The sequence below is a fragment of the Schistocerca piceifrons genome, chromosome 1, assembly GCF_021461385.2.
Source record: "Schistocerca piceifrons isolate TAMUIC-IGC-003096 chromosome 1, iqSchPice1.1, whole genome shotgun sequence".
In the NCBI taxonomy this organism is placed as follows: Eukaryota; Metazoa; Arthropoda; class Insecta; order Orthoptera; family Acrididae; genus Schistocerca; species Schistocerca piceifrons.
In genome coordinates, this window is record NC_060138.1 from 657,635,061 (window position 1) to 657,649,544 (window position 14,484).

Below are 14,484 nucleotides of genomic sequence, written 5' to 3' on the forward strand. Positions count from 1 at the left end.
GGATAACCCAAAGCAATCAGATGATCATAGAAATATTCATTCAGGAAATTAAAGACGTCGGCCGTGCGATGTGGCCGGGCACCATCTTGCATAAACCACGAGGTGTTCGCAGTGTCGTCTAAGGCAGTTTGTACCGCCACAAATTCACAAAGAATGTCCAGATAGCGTGATGCAGTAATCGTTTCGGATCTGAAAAATGGGCCGATGATTCCTTTGGAAGAAATGGTGGCCCAGACCAGTACTTTTTGAGGATGCGGGGATGATGGGACTGCAACATGGGGCTTTTCGGTTCCCCATATGCGCCAGTTCTGTTTATTGACGAAGCCGTCCAGGTAAAAATAAGCTTCGTCAGTAAACCAAATGCTGCCCACATGCATATCGCCGTCATCAATCCTGTGCACTACATCGTTAGCGAATGTCTCTCGTGCAGCAATGGTAGCAGCGCTGAGGGGTTGCCGCGTTTGAATTTTGTATGGATAGAGGTGTAAACTCTGGTGCATGAGATGATACGTGGACGTTGGCGTCATTTGGACCGCAGCTGCAACACGGCGAACAGAAACCCGAGGCCGCTGTTGGATCACCTGCTGCACTAGCTGTGCATTGCCCTCTGTGGTTGCCGTACGCGGCCGCCCTACCTTTCCAGCACGTTCATCCGTCACGTTCCCAGTCCGTTGAAATTTTTCAAACAGATCCTTTATTGTATCGCTTTTCGGTCCTTTGGTTACATTAAACCTCCGTTGAAAACTTCGTCTTGTTGCAACAACACTGTGTTCTAGGCGGTGGAATTCCAACACCAGAAAAATCCTCTGTTCTAAGGAATAAACCATGTTGTCTACAGCACACTTGCACGTTGTGAACAGCACACGCTTACAGCAGAAAGACGACGTACAGAATGGCACACCCACAGACTGCGTTGTCTTCTATATCTTTCACATCACTTGCAGCGCCATCTGTTGTTGAAAATTGTAACTACTGTAATTTCGAAAGTTTGTCTGCCTGAAAATGTACTGTTGTCCCAAGCATATTGCAACAAACGGTGTATTTCTATCGCTGCTCGTTTAGTTTTTATTGCCGTTTCAAATATACCGGTCATTTTTGAAACACCCTGTACATAAGAGGGTAGGTTCTGGGTAATAGGTTGAAGGTGTTGGTCTATGAGAGCAGAGATTCTCTCAGTGGGAACACAGTAACTATCCACAATGGGGCGTCCTGGGTGGTTAGGTTTATGGACTTTAGGAAGCATGTAGAAGGTAGGAGTGTGGGGAATTTTGGGGTGAGTAGAGAGATGGACTCCGGGGAGTTGTTCTGGGATGGGCCTAAGGATTTGGGTAGTGACTGGAGATCCTGCTAGATTACTGGAATGGGGTCACTGACAAGGTTTGTTGGTATAAGTATCCACCAGGTAATCCTTGCAGTTCAAAACAACAGTGGTGGAGCCTTTGTCTGCAGGTAGGATTAAAAGGTGTAGATCAGTTTTTAGATGGTGGACTGCGGCTCTTTCTGCGGATGTAAGGTTACTTTGCTTGTTGAGAGATATGGAGAATAATGGTGAGGAAAGGTTCGAGGTTAAGAAATTCTGGGAAGTTAACAGGGGTTGGTTTCGGGCAGTGGGGATGGATAATGGTTGGATGGAGTAGTGAACTTAGTTAGTCAGGGTTCATTATTGGTCTTTGGTTGAGTCTGCATCTTCACTATATGGTGAGTAGCAACATTCTTTCTGTAACTGAGCCGACTCATCCGAGTGTAAAGGGTTAGTGATTGAGTCTACCCGGGAATGATAATTTGCTACTACATTGTCTGCCCCTCATGTGTGTTGACCGAGCGAGGTGGCGCAGTGGTTAGCACACTGGACTTGCATTCGGGAGGACGACGGTTCAATCCCGCGTCCGGGCATCCTGATTTAGGTTTTCTGTGATTTCCCTAAATCACTCCAGGCAAATGCCGGGATGGTTCCTTTGAAAGGGCACGGCCGACTTCCTTCCCCGTCCTTCTCTAATCCGATGAGACCGATGACCTCGCTGTTTGGTCTCTTCCCCCAAACAATCCAATCATGTGTGTTGAATGTTTGTGGTATACAAGCTAATGAGGTCCATATGACGGAGTCTGGGTTGCGGATGGCGTCAACAAGTGGCTTATGGTCTGTAAAAACTGTGACAGCACATCCTTTCATATTGTTGTGAAAGTATCTCACAGCTTTGTAAACCACGTATAAGTTGCAGTTGAATGCTAACCACTTGTATTGGGAGGTCATTAATTTCTTCAAAAAGATCTAGAGGTGCTGAGCGATGTCACTGATGTGTTGCTGAAAGACAGCACCCATAAATATGTCACTTGCATCAACTATAATGGATATGCACACATCAGGCACTGGGTGCATGAGCATAACAGCATTTGATAATGCAGTCTTTAGTATGTTGACCTTCTGGAGCATTACTTCCAACCATAGAACCTTGTGTTTCCCGGAGGTGTTCTTCCAAGACAGAGCCTCTGTGAAGGGAATCTAAATTGAAGCATTTTATGTCAATGTTTACAATAAAAGTTCGCCATACTCAGAAAAGACACAAATCGTGATAAATTATGGACAAGGGAAGGTCCTGGATGAACTCTACATGATCAGACATTAGTCTAATACCTTCAGTCATTACAGTGAGACTGAGGAAGGTTATATTTGTGCAGTTAAGCTGTGACTTGTGAGTGTTAATCTTGACACCATTGACACTGAGGGCTGCCCAGATCCGACCCATGTGTTTGTTCATGTCCCTCAACTGAGGAGGAGATGACGATGTGATCAAGATAGGCATAACAATATGGGAAATTGAACAACACAGAGTCAACGGAGCGTTGACAAGTCTGAGCTGCATTTTTGAGACCATAAGGTGTAAAACAGAACTTGGAAAGGCCAAAAGGGGTAATGATCACTATTTTTGAAATTTCATCACTAAACATAGGAATCTACAAGTACAACTTCATACAATTGAAGATGCTCAACACTTGCACACCATTAAGTAGCTGGGCAAAATCATTGATGTGTGGAGTAATGTAATTGTTAATAATAGTGCAGGCATTAAGCTGGCAATAATCCCCGCAGAAATGGAATGAACTGCCCTTGAACACAAGATGGGGAGGCAACAAGCGCTTAGCAACTGAGGGTCGTACAATCACAGTGGATAGCAGTTCATTGACAATCACCTTCGCATGTTGTAACTTATGCAGCATGAGGCAGTGAGTTTGTGATGCATGGGAGGAACCCCAGTGGTAATCCTGTGACAACTACCATTTGTGATCAACTCTAGATGTTCATCTGACACGTGCATGAGAGAAACACAGATGTCATCACATGAGACTACAGGGCAGTCAGAGGGGACAGTGTGACAAGGGAAGTCACCAACATTCATGTTTGAATACCGAGGCTCCACTGGGGACACATTGACTGCAGTGAATATGACAGAGTTGTGCATTGGAAGTGCACTGGAGCGGTTGCAGAGTATGCTATGAGACCAAGACAGGTTCTCCGAAACGGCGCTGATCAATTGTTTAAGCTCATCATTGTGAGCACATAGGCCATTGACCTCTGAATGTTGAATGTGAACTCAACAAGTAGAGAAGTCAGATGGGAATTCAATGAAGAGCAGTCAGATAGAGCAGAAAGAAATTGGCGACTCATCGGTGAAGTTGGGTTTGGGGGATGACGAAATGCATCCAAAATGCATGTGCCGGGAGCTTTATGTAATGAAGTAGCAGTTTGTAGATCTGGAGATTAACTGAAGTCTGTACCTATGACTGCCTTGTCAACATCGACAACGTGGAACGTCCAATGAAACTCTGGGGATGCTCGGTTAGGATGACAGCATCTGCTCTGGTGTCAATGAGAAAATGAAGGTGACACATGAGGTCCTTGATGTATAGTTGTCCACTGGTTGATGTGAACGTGTTAATTGACTGTTGATTCTGATGGCTCCATAAGGAGTTGTCACTAACCAAGGCCCCTAGACCACTGCATGTACAGAATGTGTGTAAGTGTAGGGATAACAACAATTTTAGTTTGTGTATCTGAATGTGGTGTGAAACCATCATAGCATTTGGGAGTTAGCTCATGCGAAATCAGCAGCAGTTGGGATTCTGGCACACGTGGTGCAAGCTGTTGACTGCCAGGTAACACACCCCTGCCACCGAAGCTAGGTGGTGGAGTGAGAGCTTGTACACTGCTACCAGCTGCATTTCCTATGGCTGGAGCAACAGTCAATAGGAATTGCCTGTGGCAGATAATTCTGAGAGACTGATCAGCCAGACGAAGTTTGGCCTCCACAGCATCCAATTTGTGGTAGAGGAGCTGTAACTGTAGCTCATGTGGAGTCAAAGTGTCCGCAGGGGACTTTCAGATCCATTAGTGCACTTAGATGGCACCAGAGCTGAGAAAGCGTCTTAGATCCACAATGCTCATCAGGGATTGTGTGATGGATAGCTTCGCCTGGAGGGCAGGACCAACGATTGATAATAGTTGACTTTGCAGTCTCATACTTGTGGGGAAATGGTGGCGATAAAAGTAGGTCGCTGATGAAATCCGTGAATTTACGTAAGTGGCAGATGAGGCATATAAAACTGGCATCATCGTCTGGGATGCTGTGGATGTTTAGCAAGTTGTTGACCAAGGTGAAAAGTTTTAGATTATCGTTTTGTAACTGACAGTTTGGGGAATCTGCATACTGGGGTGTACTGCACAGTTGTAGGTTGTGTTAACAGTCTGTGTCATGCTGCAATCGCAACGCCTTAGGTGGAGGCTGTGGTGATGAAACCATGACAGCAGACGTGAAATCATGATCGAGAATGCCATGCAGAGCAGGAATACAGTGCCCTGCATTGCCCGAGGTCTTGGTGGATTTGATGAGATTGTGGCTGCATGTGATACATGCAGATGCAGGTTAGACAGACATGGGCAGAATGGCCATGGTCGTCTGATTGCAAGGCGGAAGTTGTACGAAAGATGTATTAGCAGTCCCAAAGGAGCGCTGAGGAATGTGAACCGAAAACTAGTTTGTCGCTCATGGAGCAGGAAGCATAAATGGGGTTTCAGGCATTGTAGTGTTAAAACAGTGGGAAGTAACATCAGGCTTCAAGGTTAGCAGGCTGAAGGCTGGCACCACAGACAAAACTCAATGGTCAACAAAATCTTGTGTGTGAGCCAATGCTGGTATAAGTGTTTCCCACTGTGGCGGGGCCATGAAGGTTAGGTAGGCCACTGGGGTCCCAGGAGTAGTATAAAACACGATGTTATTTCTGTCTCTCTGCTGTGCCAGTGTTGATACTGTTGGTTCACAGTCATACGCACATGTGAAACTAGGAAACACTGGTGTCGTATCACTCCACTTATAGCAATCCACTCTCTTCAATCATTGTCATGGACTAACACATGAGATGGACAACAAGAAAAATAAATGACTTAGGATCACCAATTTGTGTAGACATTACTACACTCGATCATGGTAGAACAGGAAACCCAAGTTTTGTACAAATATAATTTACAGTCAAGTTGTAACAGACACAATGGAACAAACATGTACATCAACAACAGGCTAGAACAGTACTTTCAAATATCTCTGATCTAAGAGATATCACTGTTGTGTTTGCTGCCAACAGTCAATTCACTGTTGATAGCTGGCATGCAGTGTATAACAGTCAAATTGCAGAGGTTTTTGAGAGAGTGGGAATGTCTGTTGTTGGACAACATGTGCTTGTAGTTCAAAAATCTTTCAACTTTTGCTGAAACAACTGGAGCATGCAATTCAGTGTTTTCCTTCGGTTTCAAAAACAAATCTCAAAAGTCAGTACATAAATATCAATATTTCACCAGTGGGCATTACATTTGGTAGGATATCAGTATTTTTGTTTCAGTATCCATAGCTGGGTTAAGTTAATAGTAGTAAGTTACAAGACAATAAAATGAAATAATGTCTTAAAAAGACATTATCCTTGAAAAATTGAATATACAGCTGCACCTATAAGTGACGGTCAAAAGAAAATGAGGCAGATGGAAAAATGTAAGTAAACTTTTTGCTATTTTAGAAGTAACCACCATAAATACCAATACATTTGACCCAATGGTGAGTCAACACCGTCAATGCCTTCATGGAAAAATGATTGTGATTGGCTACAGAACCACGGTTGTACCCAGGCACACAACTCATTGTTCAAAGCAATTCGACAGCCACTATAGTCCTCCTTCAGGGCTCCAAAAATATGGAAATCACCTGGGTAGAGATTGGGACTGCATGAAGGATATACGAGGGCTACCCAGCGCAACTTCTGCAATGAAGTCGAAACAACGGGCCCAGCATCTCCAGGAAAGTCATGATGAGTTTTTTCTTTGACTGCAAAGGACCACTGCTCATTGACTTTCTGGAACACAGGCAACAATTAATGCAAAGAGTGACCTGTACACTTTGCCAAAAATTGAAGTGTGCCATCAAGTTCAGAAACCCAGGAATGTTGATGGGTGGTGTCATTCTGTTGCAAGATACAGCCCGCCCTCATGTTGCCAAGGTTGTTTAGACTATGCCCGGCAGCCTGTACATGTCATACATACAGTCCCAATTGATTCCCATGCAATGTTCACAGTTTTGGAGCCAAGAAGAAACACATTCGTGGCCATCGATTTCTTCAGGCAAATAGGTGCACGCCTGGGTACAGTTGTGATTCTTTAGGCAATTGCAAACATTAGATAAGATTCTCTAAATAAGAACTGGCGTATAGCTAGTTTCTTTTGTTTTACATTTAAAAAAACCAGTGGCAAGTGCTGCGTGGAGTGGCTGCGTGGTTTGAGGTGCTATGTCTCGGATTGCACAGCCCCTCCCGCTGGAGGTTCAAGTCCTCCCTTGGGCAGGGTGCGTGTGTTGTTCTTAGCATGAGTTAGTTTATGTTAGTCCATGTTAGTTTAAGTAGTGTGCAAGTCTAGGGAACGGTGACCTCAGCAGTTTTGTTCCTTAGAAATTCTCTCTCTCTCTCTCTCTCTCTCTCTCTCTCTCTCTCTCTCTCTCTCTCTCTCTCTCTCTGACACACACACACACACACACACACACACACACACACACCAGTGGCAAGCACACTTAGACCCTCTCCTGTGCATGTTATTTTCTGTATTTGAGAACTGTGAGAAGCTGCTGACAATCAACGAACACATGCAGTGTGCCACCTGCCTGCCGATCAGGCCAATTGTGCAAGTGTACTTTTCATTCCACATATTCATGACATAAAGATAATACCTTGATAATGCAGTACACCATCTTAAGAAAGTTTGAATGAGGCAGGAAAAATAATCTGATTTGATGCAAATGGTTGGGTTTTTCGAAGTCTTTATCTGGGGTCAACAATTCAAGTGATGGCAGGCCTGTTTCTAGTGAACGAAAAAGTCATCCATCCAGTTCTCGTGGCACTAGATGCACACATCTTCATAAACCTCAATTGGTTATTGTCAGTTGGCATTTGCTTCACTTCTGCACTATCCAGAAACTTATCACAATAGCTCAGTGGAAATCGATTAGTTACTAATGATTAGTGAGATAATGATGTCTTGGATGTGATAGGCTTCATTGCGATGAAAGCAAGTTTGAAAACTTTCTGGAGTTGACTGTAAAGACCTGCTTTCTCTCCCAACTCTTAACTTAAATTCAGTTCTATTCACTACACAAGCAGTGAAACTATGTAAAATAAACAGTAAAATTTGTGTTTATTTGCTCAAGCAATTTTTAATGGTAAGAAAACAATTTACTGAGCCAACAGAAAATAACAAAAATTACAGGAAAATGTTTTGCCTCTATTGATATGAAAACCCGTGGATGCCCCTGCATGCAGTCCTGTGAACTAAAATCTAGTGGCATTAATGACAACCTTCTTCCATGCGTCTAATCATACCTTCATAGGAATTAGCAGAGGGCCAAATTGATTAACTACATTATGGGAATAAAAATTAACTCAGAATATTGGAACATGAAACACAGGATTCTAAATTATCTGATACTGAGCTGTTTCGTGTCAAAAAATTGCAGTGTTTGCTAATGGACCAACCCAGGCTCAGTATCTCCATGAGCACCTCAAATGAAAGCTAAAGTGGCCTTCAGTTGGCACATATTGAATACTTCTAGGTTTATCTCTACTAAATGAACACTTTGTGGGAAATTCATGAACAACTAACTAAAATAGTATCTCTATATAGATACAGTATATCTAATCAAGAAGCTCCACTTTGCTGACTTTACACATGTTAGTATGTCTCAGTGTCTCAAATGAAAGATAAAGGTGACAGCTAGTCTTAGCATACTTTCACTTTCCGTTGTCATCCAAGCTAGTACACCTAAAATTAAGAACATTCTTCTTCAGCACATGTGAGCCGTAGGAATTTTGTGTATAACAGATTACCAGTCATTTTGGTGACGCCTCTTCAGAGACCTTGGAGTTCTTATTATCACTCCCCAGTAGGTTTGTGGTATTTGTTGCTGATAACAAAAATCAGTTTCTGATTTATGCAATCACATGTAGATTTTGCCTCCTTGTCTAGGATTCTAACTGGCTGCTGTCTTCTGCTGCAAAGGCCTTCAAGTTTCCAACAAAAATGGAGTAAAGAAGTAGGGAACCCTACAAATTAAAAACATTTTGTATAACTGGCACACTTATTTTGCAAATTTTCGTGATTTAAAAATGGAAGACTTCAGTTTGCTTCATAATGAGGACTAATGTCAATTGTAAACACACATCTACAGCACAATCCATAGATAACTGTCATCCTTTTGTAACTGTTAGTGTGGCCTGTTACATACCAACGTAGTGCCGGAAGTAGACAAACTCCAGTAATTTAATGTAACAGAGGAAACAGGAACTTGGAAAAAAAACTAACAGCTTTCCTGATAAATTTACTGTAGTAAATTTATAGAAAATATATAACATTATAACAATAGATAGATAGTAGTATTGTCTACAGAATTAGTTTCTAACCACCGGTTTTATTTTTTAATTTATATGTTATCTCATTCCACATCGTTGAAAGTTCCACTTCATTATAGGATTTAGCAAACATGCTGAGTGGATGAATGAAATAAATCTGTCAGTGTAACATATTATTGAAATAAATATGCAAAAAATATTTAAATGAGATTTTTGTCCACAGGAATCTACAAGTATGGCAAGCCAAACACCAAAAAGACGACGGCAAAAATATTGCTCGATCATCTGTGATGAGAACACTCGTGTTACAAGATCACTACTCAAAAAGCTTGTGAGGGCCAAACACACACCTGAAATATATAAAGAAGTCGTTAGAAGCCAACGAAGAAAAGGCAAGTTGTTTAGGGCTCCAGACATCCATTTCAGGTCTTCATGTAAGGGTAGTGAAGAGAGGACGGAAGAACAATTAAATGAAGATATTAGTCAAGTTAGTGAGGAAACATTGCTCGATTATGATTGTAGAAGTCTGTCTTGGGATAATCTAAATGAAGATTCTCCTGAGGACATAGGAGAAGAAGACAGGGATGACTGTGTTCGCAAAACATCCTTCTCCAATGCACATGAATTGGGAAAACAACATTCAGTGTTACCTTCAGTTTATCCTTCATCTGAAAGTGACCTCCAGTGGCAGTCAGAGGCATATTCTGTAAGTACAAGTTTGCTATATCAGATATGTTACATAAGAGTAACAGTGTTATGAAAAGGAAAGTTGCCACTCACCATATAGTGGAGACGCAGAGATGCAGAGTCACAGATAGGCACAACATAAAGACTGTCACAAATAAATAAAGCTTTTGGCCAGTAAGGCCTGTGTCAAAAACAGACGAATCTCTCTCTCTCTCTCTCTTTCTCTCTCTCTCTCTCTCTCTCTCTCTCTCTCTCTCTCTCTCTCAGGCAACTGAAACCACAAAGCCGAAGGCCTTACAGGTTGAGAGCTTCATTTATTTGTGACAGTCTTTTTGTTGTGCTTATCTGCGATTCAGCATCTTCACTATATGGAGAGTGGCAACTTTCCTTTTTGTGATATTTTGACAGCCCATCCTGGATTTTCCATTGTTACATAACAGTAAACCATTCTTTTCTATATAGCTGTTTTGGCTGTTCACATTTGCCACGTCCAGTTGAAGATTACAATAAACAAATGGACAGAAAATTTGAATTTGAAAATTTTGTTTGTGTTGTACTGGCGTGATTGGTAAGAGAATGATGAGGCTGATTATTAATTGTACCACACACAGTGGTGACTGAACTCAGATACAGCAGGGATGACGATTGGATGTATTTTTGACATAAAGTTGGGTGTGTATAATTTTGGTATTGGAATGAAGCAAATGCAGTGCAGTTGTGGCAGTTCCAGATCACATTTATATACAATTTTATTTCATTTCTACTCTTTCATGGTGTGATTCGATACATGGTTGAAGCTGATCATTGGGGTGGTGCAACAGACACACTGTAAACATTTTAAGCATGTATAACAACATACTTTTACGTAGCTCAAGGCAGAATATCTGCATCACATAGTGGTTATTGGATTGTTTCTTGGTTAAAGTACAGTTGATACACTATTTGATCAAATGTATATGGATACCTATTAGTGGACATTAATACAGGATGAGCCAACACTGTTGCGTTCATGATGGCTTGAACTCTGCTGGGAACACTTTGAATGTAGAATGTAGTTTATTCATCTCCTAACGTACCGTTAGAAATCAAACATTTTTGTACTGGAGACACATCAAATAACTTAAAAAATAAGGTTATAATAATTAACATATTTAAGCAGGCATTTCTGAATTTTTAGACATGAACAATTTACAGGAACATATATAACACTTATGGTAATTTTACAGCTTTCAATACAATTTATACAATGCATTAACAATTTATTCTACAATAAATAACCTTTATTGTTTCTTTTCTTTTCAAAATGCCAAACTGTCCTGCATGAATTCTTCAATTGAGTAGTAACATTTTTCCACTAGCATATTAAATAACAATCTTTTTAGTGGGTCAAACTCCATATTTAACAGAGTTGTGTTATTTAATTGACTATAAATTTTTAATCCCATGCACAATGGTGTTTGAACGTAAAGTTTTAAATTATGAGAGGGAAGTTTTAAACTGTGTCTGTGACGAGTACTGTAATTGTGGTTGAAATGAAAATTGTCAAGTGAGTTTTGATTTTTATATATGAAAATAAAAATTTCGTAGATGTACAGAGAAGGAATGGTTAGTATTTTTACTTTTTTAAATAAGGGGTGGCCTGATGTTCTTTTTTGGACTAAACACACATTTCTTATTATTCTCTTTTGAAGATTAAGTAATCTCGGGCTGTTCGTTGAGTTTCCCCAGAAAATTATTTCGTATCGAATTATAGTCTCAAAGTAGCTGTGGTAAACTATGTTCCTGGTGTCCATGAGGGTGGAACTGGATAAGACATTCATCACATGAGCTAGGCTGTTTAGTTTGTTTGCTAAGTAGTCTACAAGTGCCTTCCAATTTAAATTTTTGTCAAGATTTTGACCCAGAAATTTTACACAACTTGCTTCACTCATTTCCTGATCGCCATGCGCTATTTTTGTAAGAGATGTTGATGTTGTTTTAGCACTGAACTGCACTAATTGTGTTTTTGTGACTTAGTTTTAATTCATTATGCTGAAACCATAATTCTAGGTTTCCCATTATATTTTCCACAGTACCATGAATTTGTTCTAAATTGTCATTTTCAGTTAAAACCGAGCTGTCATCTGCAAATAAAATGGTGTGAACATCAATGCTTAAAGGTAAACCATGTATGTACAGCAGAAAAAGATAAGGACCTAAAATTGAGCCCTGTGGCTCAAAAAAAATTTGAATTTAGAATAAATCTCTGTTTTCGATTGACAAATAAGATTTGAACCACTGCAATGCCCTATCCACAATACCATATTTCCCTAACTTGTGTAGCAGTAGTAAGTTACTGACGGAGTCAAAAGCTTTGGTCAAATCACAAAAAATACCTCTGACTTTTTTATCCTTATCTAAAGCAGAGCTTATCTTTTCACTGGATTCCCTGATAGCATTTATTGTATTTTTCCCATTTCGAATTCCAAATTGATTTTTATCTAATATTATTCTCTGTAAGAACGTTTTCAAGATGTTTTGCAACAATCCTTTCTATTACCATAGCATAAACTGGCAGCAGGGAAATAGGGCAGTAATTTCCCGTGTCATCTGGTGAGCCTTTCTTGAACAGTGGTCTTATTTCAGCATATTTTAACACATCCGGGAAATATCCTTCCTGACATGAATGATTTATAATTTTAGCCAATGGATGAGAAATGATGTTATAAACAGCCTTGACTACAGTTGTTTGAATTTCACCCCACCCAGCTGTTTTTTTTTAAAAAAAAGGTTGCTATAGCATCTTGTACATCTTTGGGGATAATTCTTTTGAATGTTTTGTCTTGCATTTTGTTTTATATTTGCAAAGTTGACATCTACCTTGTCCTGGTGGGCTGTGATATCTACTTCTGATTTTGCCACATTTATGAAGAAATAATTGAAACAGTTTGACAAATGTAAAGGATCTATAATTATATCATTTTTATGTGAACACTTTCTTGGCACTTGTTCTTTACTCCCAACTCAGATTCGACGACACCCCAAATTGCCTTTAATTTATTTTCATGTTTGTTAATATACTGGTTGTTAGCCACTTTTTTTGCTGCCTGTACAACTTTTTGAATGTATTCTTATATCTCTTTACGTACCCCACAAAGTCAGCATTTTTGTTATGTTTTAACTCATTGTGAGCTGTCTTTTCCTGGCACTAGAAACTTTTATCCCTGGTGTAATCCAGTTTATTTTATTGGCCACTCTTTGTCACCAGGCTTGAGAGGGAAAAGTTTCATTGAAAACATCTAGGAAACAGTTTAGGAATGTTTTGAATTTTTTTTTCATTTGACATACTATTATCTAGTGGCCAGTTTGTAGTTCTTAATTTGTTAAAAAATATATTTAAATTCTCTTTGGTTTCCCTATTTTTGGAAGCTCAGTGAGCAGTGCTAAATGATCTGCCTAAATCCAAACAGAATGTACTTCCATCCTCAAACTGATGATTTGTCAGAATATTTTCAATACATGTTTCAGAGTGGCTATTTCTTATAGTACATTCAGTGAAATTTAAATTAAAAGCATATTTCTGAATTAAGTCACAAAAATTTACAGTGTCATTATTATTATGTAATACATTTATATTAAAGGCTGCTGTAGTTACAATTTTTTTCGTTCTGTCTTTCTCAAGTCTTCCTAATAAACATTGAAATTTGGTTAAAAAGAATTTTGTTACACACTTCCAGGAATTCTGTACAGAGGTGCAATTACAGTATTTAAATCAATTAGCTCCACAGCACAACTTTCAAAATTACCTTCCTCATTCAAACAATTGAACTCAGTTCCCTCTTTAAAGTTTATTGAGCCATTTAGAAAGATGCAGCAGCCCCCATGAGTTCTGTTACCTCTACAAAAACTACTGGCAACTGTAGAATATTCAATTTTGTTTAAAACCCCTATACTGTCTTTTGTCACCCAATATTTGTTTAAACATACAATTTTTAAATTTGAACATTCTGAAAGTAAAACTTGAACTTCATCAATTTTAGAGTAACTTGGGTTACAAAATTCTGAGGCTGTACCATTTATATTCCAATGCATTAGAAAATGTTTATCACCCGTTTGAATGATTTTAAGTAAATCATTTGTTGGAATATATTTATATTTTTTTATTTTCAGTTGATTCTTTTGTTTTAACATCCCTTCCACACTTTGTCAGTTTCCCGTATTATTGATGATTTTGCAAACATCCAAAAACATTTTACTCAGAGTCACTGAGCCCAGCCTATTAAGATGTACGCCATCTATACCCATACATTTGTTACTTATAAATTTGTTTGGGTTTATAAATACCATGCCAAGCTTATCACACTGGTTCTTAATTCCATTGTTTATCTTGTCTATGTAAGAGTTACTCACTGCTCTTCTCTGCAAACACCACTTGTCTGAATGCCTGTGGAGGAATGACAGTCCATTCTACCTCACAGGTCAAAACTATTAAAGGTAGTGATATTGGACTCTGGTATGTGGAGGTTAGTCAGCATTCAAACACATTCCAAAGATGTTCCTTGGGTTCAGGTCATGACTCTGGGTAGACCAGTCCATTTCAGGAATATTATTGCCCCTATATTATTACCTCATGCATCCATCTTTATGACAGGGTGCATTGTCGTTCTGATACAGTCAGTCATCATCTCCAAACTGTTCATCTACATTGCACAGTGCAATGAAATATGTTCATATTCTCCAACATGTAATGTTTTCTTAAGCCCAACAAAGGGACTGCATCCTAACCATGAGAAACACCCCCATGCCATAACCCCACATCCTTCTTACTGTTGGTATTACAAATGTTGGCAGATAATTTTCTCCAGGCATTTACTAAACCCAAACCAT

At 39.7% G+C, this 14,484-nt stretch overlaps 1 protein-coding gene across 1 annotated transcript in view; it reads left to right on the forward strand.

Moving 5' to 3' along the window:
* The window catches only part of LOC124805403 (SAFB-like transcription modulator), a 158,943-nt gene that overhangs the window by 36,292 nt on the left and 108,167 nt on the right, over positions 1–14,484 (forward strand). Inside the window, exon 2 of the mRNA XM_047265967.1 lies at positions 9,155–9,637. Within this exon, the coding sequence (XP_047121923.1) occupies positions 9,167–9,637 (471 nt within the window). The 5' untranslated portion in view covers positions 9,155–9,166. The remainder of the gene's footprint in view (positions 1–9,154; positions 9,638–14,484) is intronic.